General features: G+C 46.4%; 1 protein-coding gene across 3 annotated transcripts in view; it reads left to right on the top strand.

Moving 5' to 3' along the window:
- Positions 1–12293, top strand: part of KCNJ6 (potassium inwardly rectifying channel subfamily J member 6) — a 296583-nt gene that overhangs the window by 170674 nt on the left and 113616 nt on the right. For all 3 annotated transcript variants that reach the window (XM_070488863.1, XM_014862033.3, XM_070488862.1), the window contains exon 3: positions 11056–11976. In XM_070488863.1, coding sequence (XP_070344964.1) covers positions 11056–11976 — 921 coding nt within the window. The remainder of the gene's footprint in view (positions 1–11055; positions 11977–12293) is intronic.

Here is a 12293-nt window from a genome sequence, read left to right as displayed (position 1 = left end):
TGCACACCCATACTGGGGTCATCAAGAGCAGTGAACAGATTCCTGCCCCAGAAGAAAACCACCATGTCCAAGGTCTCTGAGGGAGGAAAAAGCCCAATGCAGCCACTGCTTCAGAGAACAGGGAAGGTGGGTGAGTCTCAACTGGAATTCAAGGTCTCGGAGCGCTCTCTCCTGCCAAGTCAGTTGGCTTCCTTGGGCCTCACTTTCTTCACGTGTAATAAAAAAAGGCGGAGGATGAAATAAATGTGGCCCACGGTTCCTGGACCACTGCTGCTAGCCCATACCGTGACTTTGAGCAAATTTCAAAATGTGCCCTTTCCTCTGAGCAGGCTCAGGCCTGTGAAAGGGCACGTGGTTTGTCTGGCAGAGCACAGACTAGATTTCAGCCCTCTTGCTCCCCTCCTCTGGGCACTCTTGTGCAGTGGACAACCTACACAACTATATTGAGTGCTCCTGAGAGGTTCTTAATGATTCTGTCGAAATTTCTGGTTCTTGAAATCCTTTGAGAAGAGAAATCAGAGTATTGAATGTCAGTCTCCTTCATCCAGTCCAAAGTGACCTGTCATTTCTCTCCTTTGAGCATTGAAATCGCACATTTTACAAAGTCATATCCGCACGCAGAGCAGGCAACATTGGTCCTCTGACCTTGCAGTGGGTACTAGACGTTCTAAATTTAGGTTCACATTGTGGGACCCCCCCCAAGCTAAAATTTCAATAGGAGTCTTTGCCCTTCAGTAGCTGTCACATGTTCTCAGGGGAATGTGGGAGCTGTTTTCCACACGCACCTATGACTTTGAGCTTCCCAGTCTGGCTTTCTGATTACGATGGTCTCCCACAGTCACAACAGCTCAAGGTACAGGACGAATAAAAACCAGTTCACCTTCCATTTCACTTCAGACATAAATGACAAGCATCCTGCCAGTCTCCCAGGAGGGAAATCTTCAGATAAGGGCTTCTGCAGAAAGATGCACATCAGAGCGAGAGGCCAAAAGGAAGCTATTGATTTGAACTTTAGGCACCACTTGTAACTACAGCTCTGAGCTGTCTCTCAACTGTGTCTCGGCGGTAAAATAGGAGCATATATCGGAAAACACATAAAGAATAGAACGGGGACGTCCCACCCTGTCCTCAGCCTGTAGCATCAGAGCCTGCAATCCATTGCTATTTGTAAACCTTTTCCAGAAGGAAGACAAGAATACCCTTTAGAAGCTAATCTTCTCCTCTAATTTAGAAAATATATCTGCTCTTCTTTTTTTAACACAATTTACTTTTTTGTCGTGGTAAAATATACATAACATAAAATTTACCATTTTCACCATGTTTAAGCCTGTAGTTCTGTAGCATTATGTATATTCATATTGTTGTGCAACCATCACCACCATCCATCCACGGGACTCTTCATCTTCCCAAACTGAGACTGTACCCGTTAAACCCGAACTCCCCCTTCCTCCATCTCCCAGCCCCTTGTGCTCTCCATTCTACTTTCTGTCTCTGTGAATTTGATTCCTGCGGGTGCCTCATATAAGTGGAGTCATACAGCACTCGCCCTTACGTGTCTGGCTTATTTCACTCAGCATAACGTCCTTAAAGTTCATCCATGTTGCAGCACGTGTCAGAATGTCCCTCCTTTCTAAGGCTGAACACTCTCCCATCGTGTGTATGGACCACATTTTGCTTGTCTGTTCATCGGTCCATAGACACTCGGGGTGTTTCCACCCTTCCGCTGTTGTTAACAGCGCTGCTGTGAACATGGGTGTATAAATATCCATTTACATGTGCTTTTCTTGACCAGATAGGATGGGGGAGGCTTTGCCTGATCTGCAGTTGTGCTGGGTTCCGGATTCGCATTGCTAGATGCAGACCCAATTCAATGAGTCTGCTGAAATACGGTTTTCTTGAAATTCACACTGGAAAATGAGCCAATTTGAAGCTCCTTCACGACACAAAGCCTGAGAGAGCTGTCTCCAACATTCCCTTCCCGTCTTCCTCCCCTCCTCCCCACGTCATACCTACTTCTCGGGAGGAAGGTTTCTCCGGTTTCTGTATTTGCCTATCCCTCCATCAAAATATTGTTCTTGACAGTATTTTGTATTGATTTCCATTTCATCAAACACCTCACTCCAGCAGTGCCCCTTCCTTACAGGGTCAACCTTTCTCCTTCAGCTTCTTCTTAGCATGTAAATGTGTTCAAAACGCCCCCAGTTCACATAAACAGCCATCACACACACACACACACACACACACACACACACCCATGAGTCCCACCCTGTCAGCTCCCTCCAGCGCCCTCTGTCTTTAAGTACATTGCCTGCATGTCCTCTCCCTGACCCCCTACCCCAGACCAATCCCTAGTCACCCCACTGCCATCCGGCCTTAGACTCCACTGCTCAGCTGACACCATCCTCGCCAAAGTCAGCAATTGGATTTGTTTTCTGTGACTGCCACAAACTGGGTGGCATAAACCACGGAAATGTAGTCTCTCATAGTTCTGGAGGTCGGAGTCTGAGATCAGTGGGCCGGAAGGGCTGTGCTCTCTCTGAAAGCTCTAGAAGAGAATCTCTCCTTGCTTCTCAGTCCTGGTAGCTCCAGGCTTCCTTGGCTTGTGGCAGCATCTCTCCAGTGCCTGCCTCTGTCATCACGTGGCCTTCTCTGTGTCTCTGTGTCCTTTTCTGTCTCTTATGAGGATGCCCTCATTGGATTTAGGGCCCACCCTAGTCCAGTATGACCTCACCTTGACCCTTCTCGTAATTGCATCTGCAGAGGCCCTCTTTGCAAGTCGGGAAAGGTCTGGGGTGGACACGAATTGCGGGGAGACACTACTCAACCCACACTAGTGAATCCCAGCTGCCAAGCCCAGCGGCCATCGCTCAGTAGCTCTATACAGCATTTGTTTTGGTTACTCAAAACAGAAATAGCTTTATGTTTCCTACTGGTTTTTTAGATGATAGAAGCATATTAAGGGAAAATTTAAATATAGAAAAATCGAAAAAGAAAGCAAAAACACCCACAAATTTGCAACTCAGAGATGGATCAAACTTAGCATTTTAGAGGACATTGTACACGCACACACACACGCATTCACAAACACACACATTATTGCAAGAAGGCGATAGATGCAAAGTAAACTACACGTTTCTTATTCTGCTTTTTCACCTCACACTGTGGCATGGACCACCGTCACGCCGAGAAACACATACCGATTCATTCAATGAATAGGTGCTGGGGGCCTGCTCTGCGCCGGGCATTTTTCCATCAGTGAGATCCATCAGTGAATGAAACACACGTAGAAGGTCAGGGAACTTACCTTCTGACAACAGGGGCCAACGGATCATAAAAAATTAACGTAACAAATAACCTCTTTCATGCCGGAAGGTGAAAAGTGCTACAGAAGAATTAAATAGCACGAGAGTGATGTGATAACCCAAATTTATCCAAACCGATAAACACGACATGGGTCCACTTCTATGAGGTACGGAGAGTAGTCAAATTCGTAGATACAGAAAGTAGAACGGTGGGTGCGAGGGCTGGGGAAGGAAGGAAATGGGGAGTTCGTGTTTAATGAGCACAGAGTTTTAGTTTGGGAAAATGGAAAAGCTCTGGAGATGGATAGTGGTGATGGCTGCCCAACAATCTGAACACAGTTAACACCAAGTGTACAGAATTACAACTTAAAAATGGTTAAAAGCGAAAATGTGAGTACTAGGCAGCCGTGATTGCAATTTTCCAAAGGGGGTTAAATGTAGGCTTCATTAAGAGCGTGATCTTTGGACAAAGACGTGAAGACCCCAAAATATTGGAAAATCATTTTTAATGACTGCATAGTATTCCATTGATTCTGTTTGCAACAACTGGTTGAACCAGTGCTCTGTTGGTAGACATTTAGGCCGTTTCTAATTTTTCCCTATTATAAAAGAGGCTGCAATACATCCTCTGCATACAGTTGATGAATGTTTGTGAAATTATTTCCTTAGAATAAATGTCTAGACTCTGAATTGCTAAGCCAAGGCATCTACTCATTTCTACATTGTGATACCTACCGTCACCCTGCCCTCCAGAAAGACTCTGCCAGTTTACACGTCTGATAATACATATGAGTTCTCAATTCCCCTGCCTCTCCCAACACACACACTCCGCATACTGTTTTTGTTTATTTTTAATTTTGTCAACTTTGGGGTGAGATACGTTCTTATATTTGCACTGCTTTTACTTTGCTGTGAGTGAACAGTCTTCCCATATTTCCAAATACACGGCTTTTTAGCTAAAAAGAGCTCTGCATATTTCTTCTCTTATGAACTCACTCACTTCCTTTGATCACTTTCTCTATCGGGGGTATTGACTGCTTCTGTAAATCAGGGTTATATATGTTATGTGTTACAAATATTTTTCCTGGTTTTTCTTCTTACTTTTTCTACAAACATTTAAGATTTTTCTGTTGATAAAAATACCAGTCTTTTAAAATAGTTTCTGGATTCCTATCATGGTTAGAAAGGCTTTCTCAACTTTTAGAACTATAAAAATACTCATATCTACTCCTTCTGGAGTTTTTATTATTTTGCATTTAAATCCTTAATCCACTTGGAAGTTATTCTGATACAAGGAATATGGAATAGACTCATCGCTCTTCTTCCAAGGGAGCATGTGGCTGCCCCACAGCATAGGCCGAATAACACCCCCTCTGTCTGCCCCTGAGATGCTGGCCCCACATGGCTTCCTGCCCCGGCCTTCTCCTCCTTCCCCGCATGTCTCTCATCCCTTCCTCAGCCCCTCCTCTGGCTCTTCCCCTACTTCTGACTTCTTAATGTAACTGTTTTCCAGGATTCCGTCTTCTATATTCTCTTCTCACTCTGCAGTCTCCCAGGGAACTTTCCTCCACCCCCAGAGTTACCACTTCCGCTCGTCTGCATTGACAACCTCCAAGTCGGGAATCTTGTCCAGGTCACTGCTAAGTTCAGCCCCACACACCTGATCCCCCACAGGAGAGCTCACCTGGGTGTCTGCAGACACTTCAAACTGCACCAGCCCAAACCGCCATCACCCCTGGCCCTCCTTCTCCCAAGCAGCCTGCCATGCCCCAGACATTCTCCCGCCCACTCCCCTCCGCAGCCGCTAATCACCAAATTATTTTACTTCTGCCTTATTTGGCCCCAAATCCATGGCCACCTCTTCACTCTCATGGCTATTCCCTTAATTCAGCACCTCGCCCATTTCTCCTTCTTACCTGCATCCTTCTAATCAATCCAGAGTTCAGCAAAGCACCGCCCAGAGAGCTAAACCCAGCGCGCAGCCTCTTTTTGTACCGCCCACGAGCTAAGAATAAGCTTACGTTTCAAAGGGTACTAAAAAGTGCAGCCAAGGTCTATGTTGCCTGCAAAGCCTAAGATATTTACTATTGGCCCTTGACAGAAAAAGTTTGCCAAGCTTGCCTCTAATTTACTCCACACGTGCCCTTCAAGTGGTCTCAGACCCACAGGCGCTCTGTATGCCCACCGCTCCTCCCCCACAAGGGCCCACAGGGTTTAGTTATGATTTTCTCAGATTCAGGTAAAGTAAAACAAATGTCTGTTCCTCAATTGCTGGATATATGGGATGGGACACCTTCAGATCAAGTACTTCATAAATATTTAGCTCCGTGTGTGCTCAATTCCATAAACCACAGGCCAGAAGAGTTTCAACATTCTGTTTGAAAATACATTTTTTTTCCTGATTATAAAAGTAATATAAATGCATTCTAGAAAATTTGGAGGGGGCCAGCCCGTGGCCAAGTGGTTAAGTTCGAGCGCTCTGCTGCAGGCAGCCCAGTGTTTCGTCGGTTCGAATCCTGAGCGCGGACATGGCACCGTTCATTGAGCCACGCTGAGGCGGCGTCCCACATGCCACAACTAGAAGGACCCACAACTAAGAATATACAACTATATACTGGGGGGCTTTGGAGAGAAAAAGGAAAAAAATAAAATCTTAAAAAATAAAAAAAAAGAAAATCTGGAAAAATCAGAATGTTTAAAAGGAAAATTAAAAGTGCCCATAAGACCCCCCCCCCCCAGAAGGACCCTATTAACACCTGCACACATTTCCTTCCAATCCTTGACCTTGTATGTGCTTTTGAGATCTGTTTTTCTGTTAGGTTATTCCCATGACATTAAAAATTCTCCAAGAATCCTTCGAACATTTTCTTAGATACTGGTAATTTCACCCATAAAATTCATATATAATTCAAAATGCAAGAATTTCCCATGAGGAGAACAAGTATACCGGCCAGGGCCAGCATAGAGGCAGCCTTGCCCCACAAGCTCTGCACCCTAAATTCCACGACATGATTCAAGGGCCAGGCCCCTTCCAGCTTGCGAATCTTCATGTGTTATTTCTTCTTTCAGGTTAAACTTCAACACCAGGCTATTTCGCACTTCCGCTAGTTTTATGCAAACTGATCATCTTTCTAAAAGAGAAAAAAGAAACCAGATAGGGAGAAAATAAAAAACTGGCTTTTTCACAAAGTCTCCATTTACTCAAAGCCAAAATCCAAAAAAGCAACTCGAGTCAATTAAATCATCAAGATCCTCGGCGCCGCTCCTCCGGTCCTCTTGCAAGCTGCCCAGCACGTCCCAGTTAGCAGAGAGTTCTTCCACATTATCTCTGGTCCAGGCCAGTGCACGATGCTGGAGGACCAGATGGGCGACGGTCTGACTGCGTGGCCGACGCGCATGCGCATGGCCGGGAGTTCCACGGCAAGGTCCCCAGAGGGCGTGCGGGCCGTGGGAGTCGAGGGTGGTGAGAGCTGTTTGTGCCACGGGCTGTGAAGGAACATAGGGAGAAAAGTCTGCTTTTCCAACCGCAGCTGCAGCTTCCCTGCTGAGCCCCTCAAAATGCTCTTGCAAATGCAATTCAGATCACCCCCTCAAATTCACACCTGGGATTGCAAGAAAGAAAGAAACGTTCCGAGTCATCCTTAACACTCCCTCTGTATTTCCCCGGCACGCACTTGCATGCGTGCGAACCGGATGCTGAGGCTGCTCGCGGCTCAGACCTGGATGGCTCCCTGCCATCGCTCTGGACACAGCCTCGAGGCTCCGTCCCCTCTTCTGCCCCCGCCTCCTCCCTGGCCTCGCCCCTCCTGCCCCCTGGGCCTCCTATTTCAGCCTCTTCTCTCGCAGCGCTCTCACAGGCCATTGGTTCTGTGGTTGGTTTCTCTCAACTCTGTGCCTGTTCCCCACCAATCACTCCTACGCTGGACCCCCAGGCTTATCTCCCCATCTTAGAGGAGAAGAAATTCTCCTCTCCCTTCTTTGGGTCTCTGGCTGGGCCTAGGAATTAAACTGACATAAGACGGATTAACAGGAGAAACGCATACAAATTTTATTGAATTTTTACGTGTACACGGGAGCCCTCATAAGAGAATGAAGACCCAAAGAAGTGACCAGAGCAGGAAGCTTTTGTATCTTTTAGACAGAAACATTAAATTCTGAAGAACTGGCAAACCGAAGGGGTTTGGGCCATGGGTAATGGTGAAGTGACTAGGAAGAAGTGGGTTAGTAAACGAGGTGTTTTATATACAGGCTTTTCTGCCCTCAATTCCCTGCCTCTGCTGATGAGGATGCCTTCTCTCCTCCTGGTCCAGGGAGGGTCTCTGCCACACGGGAGACTGATCCCCTGCTCTCAGGAGGACAAAGGAGGGTCAGATGTCCTTCTTGCACCAGCTGTTTCTTGAGTACATTTAATTCAAAATAACCAGTATGCCAAAGAGGTGTATTTGGGGTGACATATTCTGCACCCCTTCCCGTTTTCCCATGGATGCACCGTGCCTGCATCCACGGCCTCACCTGCAGGAGCACCTCTGAGGCCACCTTCCCACCACACTCCCGAGGAGGTTTGGCTTTCTTTGCTCACTTTCATTTTTGTTTGTATTTAAAAGGCACTTAATAGCATATGCATTTACGTTCCCCCCCAACACCAAACAGAAGCATTCGATTACCCACTTGCTCGTTCATTATAGACACCAACTCAACACTCCATCTTCACTCTCCTCCTCTCTCCTTGCTCTTTCCCACACTGGTCCCCCTAGTCACTCTTCTCTCTGCTTCTTCCTGTCGGTATTGCTGCCAGTAACATTAGAGATATGGGTCAATTTGGTAACAGACACAAAATACGTAATGGCTCAAACACAATGATTTTTTCCTTGTTTCTAGTTGGATAGCAGCTCTCTGCCATCAACTGGGGACTCAGAGCCTCTGCCTCGTGACTCTGTCTTTTCCCATAGAAGGGGCAAGGGCATAGCAGGGGGCGCATCCACTACCCAAGGCCTTGGCCCAGAAGGGCACACCCCCTCCAGATGAGCCAGGACTCGGCACATGGCTGCCCCCAATGCGAAGGAGGCCAGAAATGTGCTTCAGTCCTGAGCTAGAAAAAGGGAAAAAACTGATGTGGGGGAGCAACTGGCAGGCTCCCAGGACTTCCCAGACGCCTTAACTCTACTCTCTCATAAACCCTTCGGACAGGTTCCTCCAGCTCAGGACAAACACCTGGAGCTGGAAGGTGACTGCTGAGCTAGAAAAGCTGGGAAGCAGCTTCAAGTTGGGGGGGTTGGGAAGGGTGGAAGTGTAGATTTCCTCCAGGACGTTTTAAGTATGGAATATCACGGAAGACTGTAAAAATGCAGCCAACCTGACAAATCTTCTTCTTCCACTGAAGGACTGGAAGAGACAAGGGTTCAGGGTGGCTTTGCAGTCGCCAGGCTTACCACCGGGGTCAAGGCCAGACCATACACCAAGCCTGCAGACAAGGCCTCTCCAACCTGGCAGGGTTTGAGCCCTGAGTTTGTCCCACATGAAGTCATCGTTGGAGACACCCACTCAGAGCAAAATTAGCAATGAGAGCACAGATGTGACCACTCCGGGCCAAAAATATCCTGCCTTGTAGCAAGTGCTGGCGATGAGCGGGGACACTGCCTTTGACCTCCATCCAGATACTCCACACACCTCCATCTTGTCCCCGCCTCAGCTGCTTCCCTTTGACTCCTGTCCTGCGTCTGTTCTAAGAAGAAGAAGGGGGGAAAAGAAAGTTTCTCATTTGCACACGAAGGGCTATTGAGAGCAATGATCTAAAAGTCAAAGTTGTCAAACCCAACAGCAGATTCTACAGACCAGATGTGGTCTCTTCCTTGTGCCGAGATACAAAAACAGATCTATGGGACTGATTTTTAAGGAAGCTAACCAACCGTGAGCAAGGTTAATGCATAAGTTAAGTGGGTACCACTCCAGACCCATTCCCAGCTATTTTCTGATTCAGAGAAATGCTTTCTCAGCAAACTACATTTCTCCATTAACCAGGGGGAAAGCATTGTTACCACACAAGAAACGCATGGCAGAGTCAAGGCACAAAGAATGAAAGCCTGGGGGAGGGAACTGCTTATCAAACTTTTAGAAAGCCTTAAAGTTATTAGTTGAACAAGTAATTTCATACAGCGGTGTATATGTGTTTAACGGCAGTATCAGTTCCAAATTTCCCTTTGCATTCAGATTGTAGGACAGTTTTCCTAAGGCATCATGAACTAATGCTTGCACCGATGCATTAATCATGAAGGCCATCAGAGAGAAAACAACCACAAGCCAAAATGGCAGATGTTACATGGTGAAGCAGAAACCAAATCAAATGTGTAAACACGTAGAAAGAGAGAGAACATTTCCCCACAAGGTTATTTTTGTTTGGTGTTTGGTTTTTTCTTTTCTTTCTTTCTTTCTTTTTTTGTTTCTCACTGAGGAAGATTTGTCCTGAGCTAACATCTGTGCCCATCTTCCTCTATTTCCTATGTGGGTCGCCACCACAGCATGGCTGACGAGTGGTGTAGGTCCACACCTGGGATCTGAACCCATGAACCTGGGCTGCCTAAGTGGAGCATGCCAAACTTTAACCACTAGGCCACAGGGCCAGCCCCACAAGGTTATTTTTTTAACCTTGGCATTGAATCAACCAACAGAGTATAATGGGTACACACTTACCAACAAAAACCAGAATTTTTTTTAAACTCTGAAATTTGACTGACAATTTAAAGACCTTGCTCAAAATTTTTTCCCCAGATACGAGGAGAGTAGCAAAGAAAAAATTTGTTACAAAGGAATATTGATTACTTGTCCGTTGCACGTGGGCACATATCACACATGTGGTTTCACTTAACAACCCCACAAATTAGGTGTCGTGGCTGCCATTTTGCAAATGCAGAAACTGAGGGTCAATGAATTTGCATAGTGTATTTGTCTACTCAGACTGCCATAACAAAATACCACAGGCTGGGGGGCTTAACAGAAATTTATTTTCTCACAGTTCTGGGGGCTGGAAGTGTAAGATAAGACACCAGAAGGGTTGGTTTCTGGTGACCTTGGTTGGTCTAGAAGACCTTCCTTGCTGGCTTACAGATGGCTACCTTTCACTGTGTCCTCACGTGGCCTCTCCTGTTTGCATGCCCCTGGTGTCTCTTTCTCTTCTTGTAAGGACACTAGTTCTGTTAGATTAGGGCCCCACCCTTATGCCCTCATTTAAGCTTAATTACCTCCTTAAAGGCCCTTTCTCCAAAAACAGTCACATTGGAGGTTGCGGCTTCCCCATATGGATTTGGGGGAGGTCACAATTCAGTCCACAACATATAGCGTCCGAGAGCCCACAATTGTTAAGTGGTAGAACCAAGACTGTCTGAATGCAAGTGGTTGCGTACCTAGACTGCACTGCCTCTCCAGTGCCATGGCATGTCAGATAAAGGGGGGAGACGTCTCGCTCTGAGAGCTGCCTCTTAGAGCTTGCTGGCAGGGAAACAGTCTCACCACAGTAAGCTCTGTCCTGGTGGGAAGGGTGGTGAAGTACTTACACAAAGTAGATCGAAGAGCACAGGAGTCCAAGTCAACAAGAGCCTGTCCAGATGACACCAAATAAAAATGGCTTCATCTACTCTCTTTATAGCTACACATATGGCATTTGGTTTCACTACCATATAGCATACACAGTGCAGTTTCCATGGTCCCCAAAGATCCAGCATCTCATTCGCTCTTTCTTTTCTTTTCTCCCAACCACCAGCTAACGTCCTGGAGGGCGACTCCATGGATCAGGATGTCGAGAGCCCTGTGGCCATTCACCAGCCAAAGTTGCCTAAGCAGGCCAGGGATGACCTGCCAAGACACATCAGCCGAGACCGGACCAAAAGGAAAATCCAGAGGTACGTTCGGAAAGATGGGAAGTGCAACGTCCATCATGGCAACGTCAGGGAGACTTACCGCTACCTGACTGATATCTTCACCACCTTAGTAGACCTCAAGTGGAGATTCAACCTGTTGATTTTCGTCATGGTTTACACAGTGACGTGGCTCTTTTTTGGGATGATCTGGTGGCTAATCGCATACATCCGAGGAGATATGGACCACATAGAGGACCCCTCATGGACTCCCTGTGTCACCAACCTCAATGGGTTCGTCTCTGCTTTTTTATTCTCAATAGAGACAGAAACCACCATCGGTTATGGCTACCGGGTCATCACGGACAAGTGCCCAGAAGGAATTATTCTCCTCTTAATCCAATCTGTGTTGGGGTCCATTGTCAATGCATTCATGGTGGGATGCATGTTTGTAAAAATATCGCAACCCAAGAAGAGGGCAGAGACCCTGGTGTTTTCCACCCACGCGGTAATCTCCATGCGGGATGGGAAACTGTGCCTGATGTTCCGAGTCGGGGATCTTAGGAATTCCCACATTGTGGAGGCCTCCATCAGAGCCAAGCTGATCAAATCCAAACAGACCTCGGAGGGGGAGTTCATCCCCTTGAACCAGACGGACATCAACGTAGGCTATTACACCGGGGATGACCGTCTGTTTCTGGTGTCACCACTCATCATCAGCCACGAAATTAACCAACAGAGTCCTTTCTGGGAGATCTCCAAGGCCCAGCTACCCAAGGAGGAACTGGAAATTGTGGTCATCCTAGAAGGAATGGTGGAAGCCACAGGTAAGGTGTGCTCTATCCTGTGATGTCTGTGGGATCGATGCTCATTTTAAACTGGATGTTTAAAACTCACTTAAACCCGATGATCTTATTTATGACAAAATATGGAAAACTGAATCTCACTCACTACTATTAACAGCATCCCCTTGCTTCATGAAACAATATGTCTATGTGTCCTATAACCTTAAGCATATCCACCAAAAAGTCTAACCATTTAGTTTTTTGAAGGTTCTTTGGAAAATAAATTAATAAACAATTTTTTTAAAACACCACTTAATATATTTTAAATTTCCAAATATTAAATTGAATTAAAATTTGAC

This window comes from Equus asinus, chromosome 18 (assembly GCF_041296235.1).
Source record: "Equus asinus isolate D_3611 breed Donkey chromosome 18, EquAss-T2T_v2, whole genome shotgun sequence".
Taxonomy (NCBI): Eukaryota; Metazoa; Chordata; class Mammalia; order Perissodactyla; family Equidae; genus Equus; species Equus asinus.
This window is presented reverse-complemented; position numbering and strand designations above follow the sequence as displayed.